Source organism: Muntiacus reevesi, chromosome 17 (genome assembly GCF_963930625.1).
Source record: "Muntiacus reevesi chromosome 17, mMunRee1.1, whole genome shotgun sequence".
Taxonomy (NCBI): Eukaryota; Metazoa; Chordata; class Mammalia; order Artiodactyla; family Cervidae; genus Muntiacus; species Muntiacus reevesi.
The window spans coordinates 56,145,926-56,169,947 of NC_089265.1; the positions used below are offsets into that span (position 1 = coordinate 56,145,926).

A 24,022-nucleotide genomic window follows, 5' to 3' on the forward strand; every position below is an offset into this window, starting at 1 on the left:
GTGGGGGGAGCTGTAAAATACTATAAACGAAAGATTCCGAGGACAAGTGCTTAGGTATGATACACAAGTAAAATCAGTTATTTGAGCATTATTGCCATGAAATCTACACACATTTTAAATGTACTCAAATATTTTGTAATAAAGTCCTTTTAATTTTGCTATTCATTCCTCATGTTTCATTAGGTCCTTTTAAATGTTCGTTCCCCTTTTATTTTTCGTTATTTTATCTTTTACTGCCAAACTGCCTGATGGCCAATGCAGGAGGTGGGGTTAACACTTCCGACAAAGGTGATTCTAGTGGACATACCAGACGCAGTCCAGGGTATGTTGACATCTTTACACTAGAAAATGTATTCATTGTTTATCCGAAATTCAAATTGAATTGACCATCCTGTACCTTTGATCTTCCCTGGTAGCTTAGTTGGTAAAGAATCTGCCTGCAATGCAGGAGACCCAGGGTGGATTCCTGGGTTGGGAAGACCCTCAGGAGAAGGGATAGGGTACCCACTCCAATACTCTTGGGTTTCCCTTGTGGTTCAGCTGGTAAGGACTCTGCCTGCAATGCAGGAGACCTGGGTTTGATCCTTAGGTTGGGAAGATCCCCTGGAGAAGGGAAAGACTACCCACGCCAGTATTCTGACCTGGAGAATTCCATGGACAGTCCATGGGGTCACAAAGAGTCTGACACAACTGAGTGACTTTCACTTTCACTCTGTACCTTTATTTGCTAAATCTGGTAACTCGAATCAATAGGTAAGCACTCCACCAGTGAAACAGGGCGTTTGACCTTTAGGCCTCTCAAGGTTTTCTTCCTTGGAGGATGGTTGAATTTTCGTTTATTTATTCAGCCTTCTTATTCTCCTGTCTACCTAATACTATAACTTTATATAAAAAATTGATCTAATTTACATTAGAACCAACAGAATATAAGTATTTATTTCCCTCTATCCACATCAATATCTAAAGCTATTATTAATCTTTTAATTTCTGCTAAACTCCCAGACAAAATGTTGGAGAATTGCTGGTTTAGAGCACTTCTTAAATGAGATGAATCTTTCTTTTGTGATGCCTAGCATCAAGATTTTGGTTAAAAAGAAGTTTAAGTTTTCTTCTATATTGTGAAAAATTTTACAATGAGAGGTAATGACTTAACAACACATTAGCTGTTTTTAAATTCCAACACTGGATTTCCCAGCAACTTCCACCAAAACTGATATTTTCTGTGCGTACTCAAGGCAACGCTCAAGAATTTCAAATTAGTTTTCGCAAAAGCAAATATTTATTTTTTAAAAAGAAAACATTTGAACTCAAAACTTGTTAAGATAAAGTTAAAAAGCTGAAGATGTCTTGTTAGTTAATGCCCCTAATGGCAGAGTCAGGGTCAGATAAGTTGTAGTGACTTAAAACAGCATTCCAGCTGGCTTTGTGTAACCATATTTGTAAATGTTGCAATAACGGATTTAAAAAGTCCCCTAGTCTCTTTAAGCCACATTTCCACGAAAAGCTGTTGAAAGAACAATTTCTGCTCAGTTGTTTTTTCCTTTGCTTAAAAAAAAAAAAAAAAAGGTGCCAGGAATCCTACCCCACCTTGCTGCTGGGTAACACTAAATCATTTATTATTCCTGGATCAAACACAGGCATTCATGTCTAGGAAAACATTTTGCAATGAATGGGATCTTGGTCTCTACTAAAAACAAAAAATGGCTAAAAAGAGACTTCAATTTATTTTCAAATTCTATGGCTAAATTCCTATAATTCCTAACTGGTGAAAATATTCGCAAGCTACTAGATTTTTACTTAGAATCAGATTTACTTCTTTGGTGTCTGCCCGGAGGAGCTATTGAGAGCTATTTGTGGCTAGCTTTTAAGAGACCAAATGGACCTCAGATGGAAAGAATGTTGACACTAATGTACAATGCACAAGGAAAAGCAGGAGAAAGAATTGAATACTTTTATTTTTTTGAATAAGTATAACCAATTTTCACTTCAGAGTTTTAAAATTTGGGAAACGACAAAGATTACTTCTCACAATGACCAAATATAACTTTGCATTTTGATATTAAACTGGGAGTTATATATCTTATCAAAATTCCTATCTAATCAACTAATTCAGTCTCACCAAATACAGGCACTGTCAATCCAGATACATTCAATGGTCTTCTTTTCCTCAAGCCTAAACAGGCCTAAAGCTAATAACTCCCCCTAAAGTAATCAATTCCCCTCAAAGTGATCAAATTCCTTCCCCAAGCATTCCCAGTCATCTAGTCAACCACTTGTCATGATATTGCAGTCAGTCGTTAAATAAATGTCATTTCAGCAGAGACCAATAATCTTTCAATATACGTTTTTCATTTCCCCTTTCATTAAATAGAAACTCCTAAATTTTAACTAAGCATCTGGCTTCCTGGCTGGACACTCTATTTCCTACCATCCTTTGCATCTGGGTGGCCACGTGGGATTGAGTGGAAATCTGGCCAGTGGGATTGAGTGGAAATGTTTTCAAGTTCCAGGTCAAGTCCTTGAGAAAAAAACTGACCATGCCCTCTCTGTCCCCCTTTCTTTTGGCTGGAACGTTTGAATTGAAGAGGTAAACCCGCTTTGGTCCGTCGGGTGAGGATAACAACCCAGGGGAGAGTGGAGCGAAAAGAAAGCAGTGGGTTCCTGGGTCACCTGGCGGAGCAGCATGACAGAGATACCAGTGAAGTCTCGTGGGCATCCATTCCAGACGCATGGAGGCCAAGGGCCATTTCTTTACACCTACAGTCATAATAGAGCATCTTCCTGTCTGACAGGTCAGATCCCAAAATGTGGGCAACCTCAGATGGGTTTTGATGGGCTCAGTACTTTCCAAGTCCATGTTACTCAGATGTTGGAGCCTGTGATTAACCAGCAGGATCATAAGTTGGCCCCCAAATACTCCCCCGTTGATGAAGTCACCTAAGACTTCTGGTGAGAAATTTGTGTTCTCTTAGAGGTGAGCATTTGTGAGAGACTAGTGAGATCCTTCAGAGTTATGGGCTGAACTAAATCTGGACTGTGAATCTGGGTAGAGTAGGAGCCTTTAGCAAGATCTATGGGTCGTAACTATAGGCATTTAACACCTGTGGATGGGTCAAAATATTATCAGTTCTCAGTATTTTCAAATGGATGGTGAACCAGCCTTAGACACCTCTTTGTGGTCCCTGCAGCCTCCTTGTATGCCCCTGAGTTTGGTGAAATTGGTTTGATTATATCATTAGGCCCAGCTGCCTCTTGTGACCGGGGATTTTCTGCCAGAACATTCAGTCGTGTACTTTGAGGACTGTTTGCAAGAGTTGGTGAAGTAGAAGAGTGAAGTGTTTCACTAGTGGGAGAATCAATTCTGCTCCAAAGTGGTCTTTATGCTCTTACACTAGGGTTATCATTAGAGAATCAGAGCGTGTGCAGAGACATTTAGTGAGAGTGCAGTATTGGGAGAAGGTAGACTTTGCATAGATTGTCTCCTTGGACAGAGATGAAGACGAGGTTTATAGGAAAAAAACCTGCAGATGCTTTGTTTTGGGGTAAACTGATTGGCTCCAGGGAAGGAAGTTTGTCCTTGAAAAGGGCTGAGAGAGTTATGAGGAAAGGCAATTCTTAGTTGTATGTGGGTTTTTCTGAGCATCCTTATGGTTTCAGCTACAGTGAGTTCGCTCTGTGTCCCTGTCTGTATCATAGCAGCCAGTGTCCTTCCATTGGTACCTTTTTCTCATTGGAATTTCTTTGGGGGATTAATAATATGGGAATTCCATGATGGTCCTTTTGGACCCAAATTGAAACATGAACGTATATATATATGTCATGGCTGTTGATCCCTAGTTTGCGTAAAAGGGCATGAAGCAAGCGTGCTGCCTTTGTTATAAGACTGTAGATCATCTGGCTGTATGCTTGATGTGGTACAACACATGATGAGCTCTTAGGCAGCCTAGATGCTGGGAGAGAGAATTATGATAACTATTATAAATACATTTCATCTTCTCCAAGAAACACAAAGTGAAGCTTTACTATCATACTTTTTGGGAGCATGTCCCAAAAGGTGAAAGAGATTTTAGTTATCTGGATCCACTCAAAGGACCTGACTCCACATCCAAACATATTATTTATTATTTTAGATGTACACATAACCCGAATCATAATTATGCTACCCAGGTCCATCTCTGATGAAACTGAGTGACAATTAAAAGTGAAAAATGTGTTGATCACTTGATGAAGTAACGAAGAAATTTGTAATGCCATATTAGCTAAACTTGATGTGTATTGCCCGTAGTTCAAAGATAAATAGCTAATTTATCATGATCTGTCATTGTCCTGACGATTGTGAGACAGGCTGGGAAACAGATTCATATGGAGATTTAAATTTTAAGAAACTATTTTGTTAACCCTTATTTTTTTCCCAATGTAACTAAGCTTCTATTGACAAAGGGCTTTCTGGGGGTAAATGGCAGCTTTTATGTTTAAAGCAATACAGTGCAGAATTAGAATTATGAGGACTTTGTGGTCAAAACTGTTTATTGTCCTCCAATTAGAAGGAGAAAAAGTGGAAGCGGTAACAGATCTTTTTTTGAGGGGCTCCAAAATCACTGTGGATGGTAACTGCAGCCATGAAAGCAAAAGATGCTTGCTCCTTGGAAGGAAAGCTATGATAAACCTAGACAGTGTATTATTAATAAAAATCAGAGATGTTACTTTGCAGACAAAAGTTCATGCAGTTAAAGCTATGGTTTCTCTAGTACTCATGTATGGATGTGAGAGCTGGGCCATAAAGAAGGCTGAGCACTGAAGAACTGATGATTTCGAATTGTGGTGCTAGAGAAGACTCTTCAGAGTCCTTTGGACTACACAGAGATCAAATCAGTCGATCCTAAAGGAAATCAACCCTGAATATTCATTGGAAAGACTGATGCTGAAGCTCCAGTACTTTGGCCACCTGATGTGGAGAGCCGACTTATTGGAAAAGACCCTTATGATGGGTAAGATTGAAGGCAGGAGGAGAAGCGGGCAGCAGAGGATGAGATGGTTAGCATCATCAACTTAGTGGACAGGAATTTGAGCAAACTCTGGGAGATAGTGGAGGACCTGGTATGCTGTAGCCCATGGGGTCACAAAGAGTCAGACATGACTTAATGACCGAACAACAACGATGACATTCCTTCTTCCAAAATTAAAGAATCCCCCATTTTTAACTAGGTCAGATGTTTGCCCAGAATTGAGGCTGTATTTCTCAGCATCTCCTGCAGTTAACTACAGCCACATGACTAAGTTATGGTTAATGGGTTGCAAATAGAATTGAAGCGTGACAGGCTCTAGAGACCTTTCTTTTTTAAATGTAATTTTATTCATTTATTTATGTTTGGCTGTGCTGGGTCTAGGGTGCTGTGTGGGCTTTTCTCTAGTTTCAGAGAGCAGGGGGAGCTAGTCTTTAGTTGTGTGCAGGCTTCTCAGTGCGGTGGTGTCTCTTGTTGCGGAGCATGGATCCTGGGGTGCGTGGGCTTCAGTAGTTGTGGCTCCTGGGCTCTAGAGCACAGGCTTAATAGTTGCGGTGCACGGGTTTAGTTGCTCCGGCATGTGGGATCTTCCCAGACCAGGGATTGAACCCATGTCTTCCACACTGGCAGGCGGATTCCTTACTACTGAGCCATCAGGGAAGCCCTAGAAACGTTTCTTACAGGACAGCTGGCATATGCCCTTGCGCCCTGTATTATTCAGATTTCTCCAGAGAAGCAGAATTGATGAGGAATTGGCTTACACAAGTATGTAGTCTGGGAAGTCCCACTATGTGCTGTATGCAGATCTCGGAGACTCCGTCTGTGTCCAAAGACCTGAGATCCAGGGAATCTGATACCAAAAATCTCAGTTTGAAGCAGGAGATGAGATGAGACATCTCAGTGAGTTCCTCCTTTCTCCACCTTCTGTTCTATTCAGGCCCTCAACACAGTCAATGATGCTGACCCTCCTTGGGAAGGGTGGTCTGCTTTATCACCTTCACAAACTGAAATGCCAATCTCGTTGGGAAACACTCTCACAGACACATATAGAAACAGTGTTTAATCTGAGCATTCCAGGGCCAGTCAAGGTGACACGTAAAGTTAACCATCACCCTCCCTTCTTCTTTGTCTTTCTTTCCGTCCCACCACTGTGAGGTGTGGTGTGAGAGCTGGAGCTCTAGCTGCCTTATTGGACTATGAGGACAACAGCATTGGGATAGGAAAGCAGTAAACTAGAAGGAGGTCAAGTCCCTGGAGTCTTTGAGGAATAGACATCCCACAGTATCCCTGGGTTACCTACCCTGCAGATCTTTTCACATGACAGAAATAAACTGCTGTCTTGTGTAAGCCTTACTAATGTGATGCTCTGCTGTATTTGATTAAACCTAACCCTCACTGATACAAAATCTTATCTTGATGTTCACTTGATTCTTCGTGGGCCTTAGTCAGCAGGTCTCTAGCCATTTCCTCCCAGGGGTAAGAGGGCAAACCTTGGTCCTTAGGATAACAAACCCACCAGGTTAAGAACAAGGACAGGTCCAGTGAATGTCTCAAAAACTTAAATTTTCCGGCTGCTTCAGTTGGTTCTGAAGATAATAGTCATGGGCTCAGTGAGGTAACATGACTATAGTTTTATTCTTCAGAGAACATTTCTGATGTAAAATATATATCTATCCTTTGCTTAAAGATGCCAATTTGTTTCTGAAAAATGCTGCTAAGAGAAAAAGTTCAAAAGATAGAAAATTTTTTCTATTGATATTATTTTGTTGTTGTTGTTACTTTGACTTGTTTAGCTGCTAAGTCATGCCCAACTCTTTTGTGGCCCCATGGACTGCGGTCCACCTGGCTCCTTTGTCTATGGGATTTCCCAGGCAAGAATACTGGAGTGGTTTGCCATTTTCTTCTCCATCTATTCATTTTAATATGAAAAATTAGGATACATTTCATCCTGACCCAGGATAACCTAACGATATTCACAGGTAGAAAAATATATTAGTTTAACAGTGAAAGCAATTTTATGCAAAAAAACAGCAGTTAGAAAGCAAATAAATAGAATTTATATGCAAAAGGTAGTATAATGAAGTTTACAGTACTTTCCAAGGGAGGAAGACTTGATGGTGGTGGGACTGGGATGAGAAGGGATTCTTTGGAAAGTGCAGTCTTCTTCCTGCCCTATTCAACAATATTTCAACATTTTGGAGGTTCATGGTAATCGTGCATTCAAACTGCACTATAAAGTCATATCACAGAAAATATGTCTAGGGCAAAATAAAAATAAATACACGAGCGCTTCAAAACAAAACAAAAAGAACAGTGTGTGTGCACAGCCCACTGGAGTCGCAGGAGGTACTGCCTCTTCACCTGTCTCACTAGGCGGTACATTTCGGATTCACCCGTACGTGTCAGGCAGTTCCTGTCTGTTCCATATGATACTCTCCAGCTAGATACCGCTGTGCTGAGTTATAAGTTACTCATCACAGTAGTAATAAGATGATGACACTTGATGGCAAGTATCTTTGCCTGAAACCAAAACCTCAAAATAGTACTTCCTGTAGTATACATCTCTGGATAAAAGCATGCTTATTCTGGAAAAAAAAAAAAAAATTTTTTTAAATTAAAGGAGTCACTGTCTGTAAAGTGGTATAACCTTCAAAGCCATAACGGCAGCAAGTTATTACTGACCTGTCATTGTGTGGGGTAAGTATGTAGCTGAGAAGGGAGAGATCAGGGAGTAGCAGCAACTCAAATTTCTTTACAGGGGCCTCATACTTGGTAACAGGGAGCTGAGTCTTTATGAAGTGTGGTACAGACCCAAAACTGCCACACCGAGGCTTTGTGCCAGGGTCCGGGGCCTAAAACCTCTTCTGTTTTCTTTCAGCCAGACTTGAGAGCTAGGAGGTGTGCGTTCCCCCTTCTGGGGAAAGACCAGGATGACTCCTGTGTAGCTGCTTGCTCACCTCTCTGTTTTCCTGAAACCTCTTGAGCGCTGGCAAGGGCTATGATCGCCTCGGTAAGTGCTGCTGGAGCCGACAGGCAAGGACTTTGGAGTTAAACAAAGTTGGATTCAAATCCTGGCATTTCCTTCTCTGAACATTTTTTAAGTCTTTCTTTATTCAGCACCTCCCTCTTCCTTCCCCTCCAAACCTTCCTCTGACCTTGCATTCTCCCCAAATTGCATCATGTTGTGTTTTTCCTTCTCTAACTTCACCATGTTACGAAGTGTTCAATCCGCCGTCTTATCAGAAAGACTTTTTGTGCTGGAGATGACCTCCTAGAGCGCTCCTGGAATGTTTTTGTCCCTCCGGCAGTTCACTTACACCAGCAGACTTGTTCCTCTAGGTTCTGTGTGCGCCTCTGTCTGCCTGCTGGGCGCCCTGCTGCTGACACTCTAGGCAGCCGCGTCCTGGGAGCGGGGCAGACGCTGTAGTCTTCTGTGTGTGTTAGGGTGTGAGACACTGGCCGCTGTGAGACCTTTCATAGGCCCCAAGCTGCGAGGCGAGTAAAACCCGGGCATTCTCTGCTCTGGGCCGGAAGGATCCCTGGGCTCTTGCAGAGAGCATGCCGGGGAAGCCACATCCCTGCCCCTCTGTGGTCCTGGAATCGCCCAGCCTGATTCTCCTCGACAACCACGGCGTTCCCTCCCTTTCCTGCCCCAACACCCTGACGCTTGTCTCCAGGATCTCCTTGTACAGAGGAGTAAAATTCTCTGCACCGCTCCCAACTTTTAGGATCCTAACATAGCCTTAGCATTTCCCACAGCTTGTGAGCCTCAGCAGCTGCTTGTTCTCAGAAAGTAGAGCAGATGGATTGGGATTGGGTTGTGGGTTGCACAAGAAGACCTATCGTGCGACTCCCCAAGTATCTGAAGTTTGCTTGTATGGCCGCTAGATGTTGCTCTTGTACGTTCGCAATAGCAAGGGGTTTATTTTGCTGGGACAGTAGAAATCAGGAACATGACAGACTAACAAGATAGTGAAATTTTATTCACAAAATGTGCATCCCTATTTTATACAATTCATTTTTAATAAATATAAAAAACTTACATATCATTTGAAGTAAACATTTCCTAGCTCTACTGTATGTGCAAAGCTGGGTTCTCTTTCTAAATTCTCTTTTTAAGTTAAGTTTCCCAGTATTCTCAGAACTCAATATAACTTGTCATAAAACTGCTTCTATTCACTTACTGCCATCTTAAATGTCTCATCCATCTTCTGTGTCTGTTGTTCTGGATAGGAACTGTATCTTGCTCTCTTCCACGTGGCACATTACACTGTACAGTGGCATTCAGAATACTTCTAACAATATCTCACATTTCTATGATGCTTACTATTTACGAAGAATTTATTTACGGTATCTTATGTATTCCATGTTAAATAAAGTGGTGATGTTTTTATGAAGAAATAAGCTGAAAGCTGTTAAGCAACCTGCCCATGGTCATAAGTAAGAAGGTGATTCCTGGTTTTATTGTGTTAAACTATGGAGACTCAGGAAGTGCTGTGGACTTTATATCCAGTGTACATTACTATATTAAAATCTCTGAGAATTCCTGGAGCAAAGAAACCTGTCAGACTTTAACCTACCATCCCAAAGTCTTCAAACATATTTAGCTACTATCTCTTTCTTTATCTATCTGTCTATCTGCCTGTCATCTTTTTTTTTTTTTAGAATGTCTTATTATGTAATAGATACTACCTTTTCTATTTGGAATTGCTGTAAGTGATGAAGATCAAATTCAAACCCTATACTCCTTCTTCAATTTAATTTACTATCAGTGTTTCAAAATGTGCACTGCATCAAGGAACAAAAGGTCTCAATTTTCTCATAGCTAGAAAGAAATTCATCTAATCAAAATAGATTATTTCCACCCAGAGGGTTTATACGTGGCGAACTTTTGTCTCTTCTGAGCACTTTAGGCAAACTGAATCTAATATACAGGAGCCCAAGATGAAATGTCCACTTCCTCCTTGTTCCTCTGACTCTCCCGGTGATTCCAACAGGGGTGACAAAACTGATGCGAGCTCCATCTCACCTCTCTGTACTAATCTGCAGTTTAGACACAACACGGACCGCTAGGCTTGCTCTAATGCTCCCTGTCTCCTTGGTCTTGGCATGTGTTTAGTTAGAGGATTTGCTGTCTGGCATCTGCTGAATGTCAGACATGTGGCCAAAACTCCACAGATAAACTCTGAAAAGGTAAACATTCCCTGAAAATAGACCTTAGGGCAAGAGATCATTCCAGTTAAGTTGACTTGTTGGCTTTTGGGTGGCAGCTGTAGTGAGTGAAGTCCTTTCCTCCATGGGGGTGAGAACCACAGAAGACTTCTCCTACATCATCTGCTGAAGTATTTCTGACTCACCAGGTTCCTCACACCAGCCTTTACATCCTTGTTCCTGAGGCTGTAGATGATGGGATTGAGCATGGGGGTCACCACCCCGTAGAAGAGGGGGATGAGCTTGTCTGAAAGGTCCTCTTTGTCTGCACCCTGAGAGTCCTTAGACTTGGGCTTTCCATACATGAAGAATAAGGTCCCATAGAATATTATCACCACAGTGAGGTGGGCAGAGCAGGTGGAGAAGGCCTTTTTCCTCCCCTCAGCTGAGGGGATCCTCAGGATGGTAGCAATGATGAAGACATAAGAGACAGAGATGAACAGAACTGGGACCCCCAGGAAGATCACATTGGCCACCCCCATACTGACCACATTGATGGAGATGTCAGCACAGGCCAACTTCAGCACAGCCAGGATCTCACAGATGAAGTGGTTGATGACGTTGTCCCCACAGAAGGGTAATTGTACTGCTAGAGAGATCTGTACCAAGGAGTTAGCTCCACCAGCCAGCCAGGAGCTGGATGCCATGGGCACGTAGACAGCCTTTCTCATGACCACGGGATATCTCAGGGGGTTGCAGATGGCCACATAGCGATCAAACGCCATCATGCCCAGGAGCACACACTCTGTTCCCGCCATGGAGAAGGAGAGGAACATCTGTATGGCACAGGCTGAGAAAGAGATGGTTTTCCTGGGCGTCAGGAAGCTGTCAAGGATGAGGGGCACTGAGGAGGTTGTGTAGCAGATGTCCAGGAAGGAGAGGTTCCCCAGGAAGAAGTACATGGGCGTGTGCAGGCGGGAGTCAAGGACGGTCACCAGGATGAGGACCCCGTTGCCCAGCAGGATCACCAGGTACGTGAGCAGGATGAGAACAAAGAGTGTTTTCTCCAGCTTCGGGTGGGCTGAGAGGCCCAGGAGAATGAACCCCACCAGCGGGGAGGTCTGGTTAGGTTTTTCCATGTGATATTCCCTCTGTCCTCAGCACATCACAAAAGTATCACACCAGGTTTTCCTGGAAAGAACCCCAGCTGTCTGGAATGAGGCCACTCCTGCTGCGTAATAGAAGAGCATATGTGGGTTAGAGAAAACAGCTCAAAGAGACAGCAGGGCGGGGCTTCCCTGGTGGTCCAGTGGATAGGAATCCACCTGCCAATGCAGAAGACATGGGTTCTATCCCTGATCCAGGAAGATCCCACACGCCTCAGGGCAAGGCTGTGTGTGCTGCAGCTACTGAGCCTGTGCTCTATAGCCATAAGTACTGGGCCTATGTGCCACAACCGCTGAAGCCCGCACCCCCAGAACCCATGATCTGTAGCAAGAGAAGCCACCCCATTGAGAAGCCTGGTCTTCGCAACTAGAGAGTGGCCTCTGCTTGCCGCAACTAGAGAAAAGCCCTTGCAAAAACGAAGACCCAGCACAGCCAAAAATAAATAAATAGAATTTTAAATATATATATATATATACGTATACATTTAAAAAAGAGTCAGCAGGGTGTCCTCAACTCTAAGGTGAGAGAAGGTCAGAGCTGGAGCAGAGCTTACAATGAATGGGTCAGCCCTGGGCGAGGGCCTCAAGCAGTCTAGCTGTGTGAGGGATTTTTCCTAAGTTGCTGCATCCTCTCATTGCCCAGAAAAGCAACTGACGTCTCAAAAGGGAAGTGACCTGTCCGAGACTTCTAAGTTGATGACAAAGACAGGACTTGAGGAGACAGAGGTGACAGAGACAGGATCCAGTGGAGCGGATCCCCAGTCAAGGAAAGCCTTTCCTCTGCATTATGATTAATGACAGGGTTTCCCAGGTGGCTCTGTCGAGAAGAATCTGTCTACCAACGCAGGAGACTGGGGTTCATTCCCTGGGTCAGGAAGATCCCCTGGAGAAGGAAATGGCAGCACATTCCAGTATTCTTGCCTGGAAAATCCCGTGGACATAGGCGCCTGGCAGGCTACAGTCCATGCAGTCGCAAAAGAGTTGGACACGATTTAGCAACTCAACAACAAATAATTAACAGCGAGAAAATGCTATGAATGATTTATCTTTAATGGAAATGTATACTCTTTGCATTTAATCTGAGTTTTTTTCTGAGATTCCCAAGCCGATCCAGTTCTTAGAACCAGCAAAATTTAATGCTTCTTTAAATTTTGACTACATCTGGAGGAAACTTGTATAAAATGTCAATTCACCTCCACACAGAAACAAGCCTGGGTAAAAATTCAATGATATTGAGGATGACTTCTCCAGTCCGCCCACCATCAATGACACAGACTTGACCATCATCAGCATTGGGATCACCCTATTTTAATACAAACTGATAACAGTATATGGGGAGGAACCTATACGGGGAGGAACTTTATACAGTCAACACAAAGACTGATGGAAATGATTACAATTGGAACGATTAAACCCACACTAGGGGCTGACAACTCTGCAGCTTACTGACCAGTGAACTCAATGATTAGTAGCTATATGAACTACACTTATCAGATGGTAGGCTATATAGCATTAACCTCCAACACCATTTCACTAGAATATTGGTGAACTTCTTAGCCAGAGATAACGCAGAAATACTTTTTTCTTTGTCCTTTTATGCTCACCTTATATTCTTGTGTGAAACCCACCCTTGGGTTCCATACAAGCAACTAGCTTATGGGGAGACCTACATGCCCTTGTGTAGAGGATTTTGAATCTCTTAGCTGCCATTGCTCAGATTCTAAATGCAGACTCCTCACTGATAATATTTCTCAAGGGATTCCTCTTTGTCCCTCTTCAGTATTACCACATTTTCTATTAATACAATGGGTACAGATCACTCGGGATTCAGGGTGGGGGAAAAGTCTTAGTAATCATGAAAGGAAAGTGAGAAAAACAGAAATAACTAGCCTTTGATAGATTGGGAAGCCAGAGAGACCAGGCTTGAGCCACTCACCCTCTGACGCTGAGGAAGGCCCCCTTCCTCCCAGGAGCCTCTGCAGGAGGGGGGTGATGGGAATCCCACACACTCCCCGGGTTCCTGTGAGGAGCAGCAAGCGCAGACGGGCTGGGAGAACGTGAGGCTGCCTGGCCTGGAGCTTACTCTCAGCTGTTCCTCCCTGTTCCAGCAGCAGCTGCGGGAGGGTTTCTGGGGGCAGAGGCAGAGGAGAGGAAAGTGTGTCTGAGAAGTGCTCTGCAGAAGGCAGGCATGGGCCTCTTCCCATCCCGGCCCAACTCTGCCCACCTGCGTCCTGTTTGCGGTGCTTCTGAGTCTCCCGATCTCAGATTCTTTGGCATCTGAGCCACCAGGGAAGTCCCCGATCTCAGATTCTTAACTCCTCACCGCACACCAGGACCAGACCCTGGATGCCAGAAAAAACCCAGACTCCCCTGACTGAGTTTCTTTACCTCTGAGACTCTCTTTCTTCTTGTCCTCCCGAATCTTTGGGGGAACTTTAGCCTCTGGTGGGTGTTTCTCTCCCATCCTTCCTCCCGGCTGTGTCCTGGGTGTCTCAGTGACAGAATCTTCATGTACGGGACCTGTTATCCTGGTCTGAGCCTGAGGAATCCCACAGGCTTGTTTTCACCAGCAGTGAAAGGAGTCCTCGAGCTGCAGCTGTAGACTCCTACAGGGACCCTGCTAGTCCCAGAAGCAATTTAAAGTTTGGAATGTTGAGTGTTCATAGGACACTGGGGCTCAGCATACTGGGGACTCCAGGGACCACATCCCTGCCATCAGTTGCAATCAGAGGCAGTGACTGGGACATGGCCAACTAGAAATGGAGAGGCAGGCACAGAAATGCCAGCTTCCTTCTGAGCCTTCCCTGGGGTCTCGGAGAAGCCAGTGTCCTGCCTCACTGGCTAAGGCTGAAAGTTTAGTTTTGTTTTGTTTTGTTTTTAACTACTTATCGGTTTATTTATTTGTTTGGCTGTGCCGGGTCTTAGCTGCAGCCTGCAGGATCTTCAGTCTCCACAGTGGCATGCAGGATCTTTTAATTGCAGTATGTGGGATCTAGTTCCCTGACCAGGGTACAAACCTGCACCCTCTGCATTGGGGAAGCAGAGTCTTAGCCACTGGACCAGAAGGGAAGTCCCTAAAAGTTTTGGGTTTCTTTTTAACCATGAATTAATGTTGTCTTTTCAAAAGCTTCTTCTGTTTCATTTGCTATAATCATGTGACTTTTCCTAATTAGCCTGTTAATATGGTAGCTAGAATGCATTGACTGATTGTTGAATATTGAACCAGCCTTGCTTTGCTGGGAGGAGGGGATCCTCCTTGCCGATGGGCAAGGAGTGGGAATTTCAGCTCCCCACTAAGGCTCTGCTGATCCCTTTCTGGCTGGCAGTGGCAGGGTGCCTAGCGTTGCCCCCATGCCCTCCACTGACACCATGGGAAGGGGTGGTCTCAGTGGCACAGGCACAAGCCCTGACCCTCCCGTAGGCCCCTTCTGATACCACCCAAACAGGAGGAAGAAGGAGCTTCCCACGTGGTCTCTGCTGACTGTGCTGGTGGGGAGGACCTGTTACCGCCCAGCATCCCATCTTCCTCTTCAGCCTCCTCTGATACCACATTGGCAGGGGAGTGGCTGGATTGCCTTGTCAGAGCTTGGAGAATAGAAGACTAGGCTGTCATCTGCTCAGCCTTTGCTGGTGGGGTGAAGCTGGGGCCATTGTTTTGTTTTGTTTTTTTGTTTTTCTGAGGTGTTTGGCTGGAATAGAGTGCTTATTGTCAGGAATTAAATTTTATCAAGTATTTTTCCTACATCTATTGAGATGTGATCATTTGGGTTTTCTTCTTTAGTTTGTTGATGTCATAAATTTTTAATGTTCAGCCTATCCATGCTCTTTTGGGGGGATGAATGCAACTTGCTCACAGAATATTATCCTCTAAATGCATTACTATCTTTGTTTTACTGATTTTCATAATTTGACCTTTTGGCATCAATGTTCATGGAGAGTACAGGCCTGAAAAGAGTTTAGTCCTTTTGCTTTATTTAAAAAAGAGCTTGGGATTTGACTAAGACTCCCATCCAAGTACTAACCAGGCCCAACCTTGTTTAGCTTCTGAGATCGGATGAGATTGGGTGGTACAGTCATAGATTTAATCAAGACTGATTTGCAGTTTCTTGTATCTCAGTTGGAAGTGATCTCCTGTGTAATATAAACGTAGAATTGCAGTTGGAGTGTGCAGTAGTCAGCAAGAGAACGTGACTATGTAAAGATACTTTTCCTTTGGGCTTTGTAATTGTCAAGACTTTGTAAGTTTCTAGATAGAAAACTTATTCCAACCAACATAATATCAATACAAACTTTAATGCTCATAAAACTGAGAAGTTCAAAGGTGGATTCAGTCTCAGGCATAGTTGGGATTAGGGACTCCACATGTCTTTAGGACTCTCTGTCCTTTCATCTGGTTCTTATCTCTACTTGTGTTTTCCTGGCTTCATTTTAAACAGACTTACTCACATGCTAGAGAAGAGAGATGTCAGCAGCCTAATCCACATTCTTCTGTTTTAGTCTCCAGATGAGAACAGAGTCCTGGCCAACACGTTAGACTGTAGCTTTGCAGAGGACTTGCTTGAACTCCTAACTCATAGAAATGGCAAGATTATAAATGGGTATTGTCTAAAGCCACTAAGTAGTGATCTGCAATGCAGCACAGAAAGCCAGTATGAACCCCTTTTCTTCTTGCTCCAATTGAAATATGCTGCGGAATGGTTTTGATTAGTTTGACCAAGGTCACATGCTTTCGCTCAGACTGATTGCTGTGGCCAAGGGTGGGTGTGCTATAGTTGGCAATCCCCTGGAATCCCATGATGGGAGTGAGAGGGAGCAGTTTCCTCCGCAAACAATAGATGCACAGTACAGATCTAAGTGACCTCTGTGAGGGCATCCTTAGAAACTCCAGCAATGCTGTGACTGACGTGTGCCTTTTAGCAGAGGTCACAAATTGCAGCCCATAGCCAAAAGTGGCTGAGGAACCGTTTTGTTTGATCTTAAAATTCTTACACTGTGATCGAATTCTGGGAAGCACTCAGCTCTGCAAGCACCAGAGGGGAACGTGGAGACTTCAGCAGGGGGAGCAGCTCTTTGCATCCCCTCCCCTTCCCCTTCCCGCATTCCTGCCTCGCAGAGGTTGGCTGGAGCTTAGCAGGAAGAGGCAGTTAGCTCCTGCTTCCCCACCTGGTCCTTCCCCTTAGTTACAGCCCCTGTCCGGCTTCTGGAATGCTCTGATTGAAACTGTTTGAGTGATTATGTTATCGACACGTTGCCTGTGATCATCTTTGATGTTTGATTTGGTCATATTTTGTGATAACCTTCACTGGATACTCAACTGTCTTGAAGATTTTAGGGACTGTCCTAAACTGAGAGAAATGGTCACCAGTAGTAATCAGGCATGTAATCAGCCATGAAATTAAAGGATGATTTCTCCTTGGAAGGAAAGCTATGACAAACCTAGGTAGCATATTAAAAAGCGGAGACATCACTTTGCTGACAAAGGTCTGTATGGTCAAAGCTATGGTTTTTCCAGTATCATGTACAGATGTGAGAGTTGGACCATAAAGAAGGCTGAGTGCCGAAGAATTGATGCTTTTGAATTGTGATGCTGGAGAAGACTCTCCCTTGATCTGCAAGGAGATCAAACCAGTAAATCCTAAAGGAAATTCATTGGAAGGACTGATGCTGAAGTCCAATAGTTTGGGCACGAGATGTAAAGAGCTGACACATTGGAAAAACCCTGATGCTGGGAAAGACTGAAGGCAAAAGGAGAAGGGATGGCGGAGGATGAGATGGTTAGATAGCATCACTGACACAATGGACATGAATTTGAGCAAACTGCAGGAAATTGTGGAGGACAGAGGAGCCTGGTGTGCTAAAGTCCATGAGATTGCAAAGTCAGACATGACTTAGTGACCGAATAACAACAACAAAGTAATCAGGTAGAAATTAATCTGCACATCTAGTGGTCTAGTCTAAAGGTTATCTCCAAAACCAGGGCTGGAGTAAAAGCTGGTTTTTGTTTCTTCTTTCTTTTTTCAATTTGTTTTAAATTGGGGGATAATTGCTTCACAGTGTTGCGTTGGTTTCTGCCATACAATGAGAATCTGTCATAAAGATACATATATCCCCTCCGTCTTGAACCTCCCTCCCACCCCCCCACATCCCACCCTTCTAGGTCGTCACCGATCACTGAGCTGAGCTCCCTGCACTGTTCCGCAGTTTCCCAGTAGCTGTCTGTTTTCACGTGGCACTGTATTTATGTCAATACTACTCTTTCAATTCGCCCTACCATTTCCTTCGCCCCGCTGGCTGTTCATTCTTCTGAGAACCTTTGATGAGTGAGCCTTTCTGTTTGCTTCCAAGCCCCGGGCTTGGACCTTTTCCCAACAAATAGAATGGACCCGCTCTCAGGATGGGAGAGTGGATGTAGCCTGGGTCATCCCAACCTGTTAGAAACAGTTTTGTCTGTGAATGAGGGCACTTGGAGGATACTCTGGACTGTCCTGAAGCTTACAGTCAGGCCTTTTCCTCCCTCCAAAATGAAAACATATTTTAAAAAGGTCTTCTGTTAATTCATGACCATTGTAAATGTCTGATATACTCAAATTCTTTATGTATTTTTCCTAGGTATTTTAAAGTTGTTGTGACTGGTGTAAATTAGATACAATCACTTTAGTTTAGCACTTGATTACAATTTGTTCTCAGTAAACAACAATAGTTTACTTACTAAATAGTTTTCTTCTTTTCTGTATTTCATTCCTCATTTATTTTTCTGATCTGGTTTAATTAGCTAGACTCTGCAGAATGATGCAGATATTGAGAGATGTCCTAAGCCAGGTTGTAAGCATGTTACTAATGTTTTGCCATAAAGTGCACGCCTTGCTGTTGTTCTGATCATTTCATTCATGTCAAGGATGGATTCCTCTATTCAAATTTACTACTTGAAGAGAGTCAGCAATGGATGCTAACTTTTACCAAATTATTTCTCAACATTTGTGGGTGAGGTTACTTTTCCTTTTTTAATCTGTTAATAAAATGGTTGCAGTAATTGATCTAATGTTCAAAACCTTGCAGTTCCTTAAAAAAAAAAAAAAGATTGATAACTCTAGGGAATTCCTCACCAGTCAAGAAGGTGATTCTTATGTGTCTCCTCCTTCATCTCTGGGCACCACCGTCTCTCCCTTTGAATACTGACCACGTGGCTTTGGGGATTCTTAGGTACAAAGGCAAGTGATGGTCACCTCTTGGCTGCACACTTGGTCAAGCCAGGTCAGGTAGTTAATAGAATTTATTTGATTACGATCCACATTTCTCAGTTTCCACAATCCTCTGATGACCCATGGGGAGCCAATGTTATCTAGGGAAAGAACCCAGGGTGAATAACATTTTCAGAAAAGGAAAAGAAAAAGAAAAAGGCCTGAACCTTTGACCTTTGTATCAGTCTGCCACACCTTGTTTTTCTCTCTGCTCCAAGGATGTAAATGATTTTCTAATTGGGCCCTTGGTTAAGGGCAAGGGAAAGAGGCTAATTATGAAGACATAGGAAGAGAATGATTCAGGAAACAGTTTTAAGAATTAAAAAGACAATAAAAATAAAGTACACTGAGGATCAAGGTAAAAATATTACTGTTATTTAATATGGAGTAGGAAAAGTTGACAGGTGACTGTAAAAGTATGGACCCATTCAAATATGCTGAGCGAGCCAATGAGTGACTGAATTATAGACTACGAAAAGCTCTATAGAGTAGAGCTTTTATGAATTAGAAAATAAAACTTGAAGAGCTACTTTTCTTTGACATCAGTTTGTTCTGTACACATGGAAGATATAGAGAAGTAAAAGGCTAGATCAGCAAGAATATACTTTTGTATAATTGCCTATAGATTGATGGGAAAATTCACACTGACTGCTTTCTATTCACACAGAGTTCTTGGGTATAATGAGGTTCTGAGTAATTAAATTTACCTATGGAAACTTGCATGAACTTATCCCTTCATCTTATGCTCTTGAGACCCTCAGGTGAGAGAAACCAGAGAGCAGGAACCATCAGGACCCCTCCACCATCACCAGGTGAAGCGTTTCTGAGTCACGAGGTTCCCCAAAGCAGCCTTCACGTCCTTGTTCCTCAGGCTGTAGATGATGGGGTTGAGCATGGGGGTCACCACCCCGTAGAAGAGGGAGGTGAGCTTGTCTGCGAGGTCCTCTTTGTCTGCCCCCAGGGGGTCCTTGGATTTGGGCTTCCCATACATGAAGAGGATGGTCCCGTAGAAGATGAACACAACTGTGAGGTGGGCAGAGCAGGTGGAGAAGGCCTTTTTCCTCCCCTCTCCTGAGGGGATCCTCAGGATGGTAGCAATAATGAACACATAGGAGAAAAAGATGAACAGAACTGGGACCCCCAGGAAGATCACATTGGCCACCCCCATACTGATCACATTGATGGAGATGTCAGCACAGGCCAACTTCAGGACAGCCAGGATCTCACAGGTGAAGTGGTTGATGACGTTGTCCCCACAGAAGGGCAGTTGCGTTGCTAGGGATGTCTGCACCATGGCACTGGTGCTCCCAGCTACCCAGGAGCCGGCAGCCATGGGCACATAGACAGCCCTGCTCATGATCACGGGGTACCTCAGGGGGTTGCAGATGGCCACATAGCGATCAAACGCCATCGTGCCCAGAAGCACACACTCGGTGGCCCCCATGGCAAAGGAGAGGAACATCTGCACAGCACAGGCTGAGAAGGGGATGGTTTTCCTGGGGGTCAGGAAGCTGTCAAGGATGAGGGGCACTGAGGAGGTGGTGTAGCAGATGTCCAGGAAGGAGAGGTTCCCCAGGAAGAAGTACATGGGCGTGTGTAGGCGGGAGTCAAGGACGGTCACCAGGATGAGGACCCCGTTGCCCAGCAGGATCACCAGGTACGTGAGCAGGATGAGAACAAAGAGTGTTTTCTCCAGCTTTGGGTGGGCTGGGAGGCCCAGGAGAATGAACCCCACCACGGGGGAGGTCTGGTTGGACCTGTCCATAGTGTCTCTGCTCTTTCACCTGTTTGAACTCAAAAAGCGAACTTCATGATTCTCTGATACCTAAAGAGGCCAGGAAACCAAGGAGGAAGCTTGTCCTGCTGAGCACTTAAGGAACTCTTCTAGCAATCTGGGTAGTTCTTTGTGCTGTTCTAAGTAAAATGGAGAGAAATTTTTCAAAATCTACTTTATGATGTTTGGCTGCTGATGAAAGTGTTACCAGATTGGACTGAATTTTTCTAATCATGCTCAAGGGTGATATCACACATTTACTTCAAGTTATACTGTGTAAGGCCAATTTATTTTAATCAATTTTTTGAGAAGTGTTATATTCCCTTTGTATGATTTCACCTGCTTTGGGGTATAGGACTGGTGGAAATAACTGATCTCCTTTGTGCTTAATTCCTGACCATTCCCCTCCAAGCATTTTTGGATGTTACCTTTCTCCTCTTTCACAGTTCCCTCTCTTACAGCCCCCAAGCCCCTGGGATATTCATTCCTTTATTCCTTCGCTCCCCTTTCCAAAGCTCCTCAGAAGCATTTACCCAAAGAGCTGGCCTTTGCCAATCACTCGTGGCCTGGCAATCGTTAAGTCCCTTTCCTCTCTGGCCATCGGCTCCCTCATACTCACTCGGGAATGGATTGTTTTGAAAGGTATTCCATCCCAGGGACTAAATGACCTCTTGAATTTCTTGCTCTTGAACTTTCTGTCACACACTAAGATGTCCTTTTACTTCAAATTCCCCACATGCCACTTAGTCACAAGACATAAAGTCAAAAATGATGCTGAGTCCACAACAGTTAATGTATATAGTATTGTGTGTGTGTGTGTGTGTATATATATATATATTGTGTGCATATGTGTGTGTATATATATATACACACACACACATATGGTGTTCTCTTACCTTTTTTGTAAATAGGTCGATAAAGAAAATCGCTTTTCTTCTGTCTGAGGATCATCCAGAAGTCTAAAATAACCAATCGAGTCTGAAAGTAGCAGCCAGAGGCATTAGCCCCTGAGATGGATGAAAGCTAAGTTTTCTTGACTTTGCTCTGTTTCAGAAAAAATATAAAGGACTGTCCATTGCCTACATGAAGCCATTTAAATCCCACTCTGCTACTGGGATTACTCTAGTCCCTGAAGTGATTTAAAGTTTAGAAGTTGAAGTAACAAAATTCATAAACTCTATACATCTGAGATTATGTCCCCGAGATCCAATTATTCTGAAGTCCCTCCAGAAGCACTTCCTGTCCCCCTCCCTCTCTTTGTATCCATCCTGCGGGCGGTTAGAAAGCATTAGAGAAGAAGGGTCATTCTGGTCCTGCCAGAGTTAACCTGACGCCCCAAGCAGTGCGAACTCAGCAGAGCCCACAATAGAGCTGGGAGGATGTGAAACCCAAAGGACAAACCCTTTAGCACCCCTGGCATTTCCAAATTTAGGATCTCAGGACTGATAAAAAGCAAGTGACCTAGAAGGTTCCTTCTTGTCTGTGTCCCACCAAATAATTTCAGAGTGCCTACAATAGGCCAGGCCTTCACAGAGCATTGGGGGCTCATAAATGAATCTGGTTTCACAGGTAGTGCAGTTCTGGACCCAAAAATGGTCAGTTGATTGCAGAAATGATGTCCTTTTGTTTGAAATCTTTCTTTGGTGCATGTGTCTTATCCTCTCCAGAGAATAAATTTTTGTTAAGGTAGGTAAGGGACAGTCAGCCAATGTCACAGAATGAGGGAGGCGGTCTGGGACCTATGTTTCTGAGAGGTTTTTTGCCCAGTCCTCCTTATTTCAGCAGCATCCCTCTTCATCCTTGGTCCCAGAGGGACTTGTTACAGCGGGTCCTCTGTGCTGTAGGTCTGGTTGTGGCTCAGTTCTCCTAGTTTCTGGCCTAGGATTTGGCTCTATCAGATCAGCTATGGAAATGGCCACTAGACCGTTCACTTTCCAGTGTTCAAAATGTCTTCACTCTGATATCTCCCTTCTTCTCCTTAACCTTGTGGATTTTGTCATTAAAAGCAAAATTAAGCAAAACAAAAACATATTATGGTAGTTTTTGAGGGTTTCACAAAGGAGCAAAATTAGATGCGTGTGTTTGGTCCTCCTGTATGCCTCAGCCCTGATTCCACGCAGTTTCTAACACCCTCAGTTATTTTTTTATATTTGTTAGTCATTGTTGTCTGTTTCTCTCCTGCTAGAATGTCAGTTTCACAGAGGCAGAGGTTTTTTCCTGCACTGTTCACAGATGTATCCTAGATGTATGAAAAATGTACCAGGCTCACAGTAGGCATTCAATGAACTGCTAAATGAATTAATCAGTAAACTTGTGACCTACTTTTGTTTTCTTTTTTGCCCCATGTTAACTCTTATTTTTTATTTTTTCTTTATCTCTATCCATTTTTTTTAATTTCTATTTTTGCAAACATTTTATAATGTGCATCATAACATATTGATATAGAACATCTATACATTTATAAATGAATAAACAAACATGCAGTGTAAATTGTTAGAAAGCATGATTTTAATACCCTGGAGACCATTGACCGTAGAGACCAAGCTTCTGGCTCTGGTTTCACCCTTTCAAATATTCAACAAACCTCTCTTAAACTTTGGAAACCTCTATCTTGAGCAGAGCAGCATTGCAGAATTCGGGACTTTTCACCCTCATTCAGAGAAGACCTGCTAGCTTCCTTCTTGTCTGCAGCATATGCCTTTTTCGATCAGAGACCACCCATGGTGAACAGGGACTGGTGACTGTGCTCACCAAGGCTTTGGAAGGTCAGCGCTGAGCTGTAAGATGCCTTTGGAGTCCTTCTTTCCCTCTCCTCCCTCTCTGGGTTTCTCCCCGAACTGTTCCCCAGCCCTTTGCCCCCCAGTACTCTACGTACGAGCTTGGGTCTCCTCGGGAAAGCTCGGGAGCACGAGGAAGAGAAGGGCACACGCCAGTGCCTCCGTTGTTCCAGTTGGCCCAGGTACTGCCAGGCACACGGGAACAGAAATACATATCAAAGGGACAGCTTGACTCATTTCTGCTCGTTACAGAAGCTGTCCGTGGTAGCTCCTGACATCTTACTACATTGATGTAACTTTAAGTCCTCTCCATCCTTTTCTGGAATGAGGATATATACTTAGGGGAAGAAGTCAGTGAGGTTAAGTAAAAATTCTGTAGATCTTAATTTGAATTGTACATATGTATTCCACCGAAAAGGCCTAGAAACTACTGACATCTCGATAGCACCCCTAGCACCCAGACTGTGGTTTTTGAATACCAAAGGAAACAAGAGCTCTTTAGAAAAAATGGTGGTTTCCAGGTCTGGAGAGGAACTGTCCATGTTGAGCCTGGAACAACTTGACATAATCAGAAAGCAAGAATCCATCAAAGATACTTGGGCCCCGTCAAAAGATCTCAGGAGCCCGTGGGCTCATCACCACGCTGAAACAAAACCCTCTCAAGTGTGTAGATCTGATCATCAATTAATAGGAAACACAGGGCAGATACTACAGGACTATAATCAGCAAAATGTAAACTGAGGTTCTGTGACATTGTGATTTATACAAAGTATATATTTGTTCATTCAGATGACCAAGATATTTTTATCACATATATTTGGACTTTGTCCACAGCTTCTGGCTCACAGCTGCCAAGTCCTTCACAGCTCTTAAAATCCTTGGAATTTCCTTACTGATAAGAGCAATGGGAGCA

At 43.6% G+C, this 24,022-nt stretch overlaps 2 protein-coding genes and 1 long non-coding RNA gene across 3 annotated transcripts in view; 1 reads left to right on the top strand and 2 right to left on the bottom strand.

Annotated features, from left to right (window-relative positions):
- Positions 1–7,974: 7,974 nt before the first annotated feature.
- Positions 7,975–24,022, top strand: part of LOC136148478 (uncharacterized) — a 64,807-nt gene continuing 48,759 nt past the window's right edge. Inside the window, exon 1 of the long non-coding RNA XR_010659505.1 lies at positions 7,975–8,013. This is a non-coding gene — a long non-coding RNA (uncharacterized lncRNA). The remainder of the gene's footprint in view (positions 8,014–24,022) is intronic.
- Positions 10,334–11,293, bottom strand: LOC136148552 (olfactory receptor 2S2). The gene has a single exon (XM_065908172.1). The coding sequence runs from the start codon at positions 11,291–11,293 to the stop codon at positions 10,334–10,336; it is 960 nt and encodes a 319-aa protein (XP_065764244.1).
- On the bottom strand, positions 19,364–20,323 carry LOC136148553 (olfactory receptor 13C7-like). The gene has a single exon (XM_065908173.1). The coding sequence runs from the start codon at positions 20,321–20,323 to the stop codon at positions 19,364–19,366; it is 960 nt and encodes a 319-aa protein (XP_065764245.1).

Bases quoted from the DNA above. Each gene is read 5' to 3' on its own strand.
- LOC136148552 (XM_065908172.1), bottom strand. From the start codon at position 11,293: ATGGAAAAACCTAACCAGACCTCCCCGCTGGTGGGGTTCATTCTCCTG.
- LOC136148553 (XM_065908173.1), bottom strand. From the start codon at position 20,323: ATGGACAGGTCCAACCAGACCTCCCCCGTGGTGGGGTTCATTCTCCTG.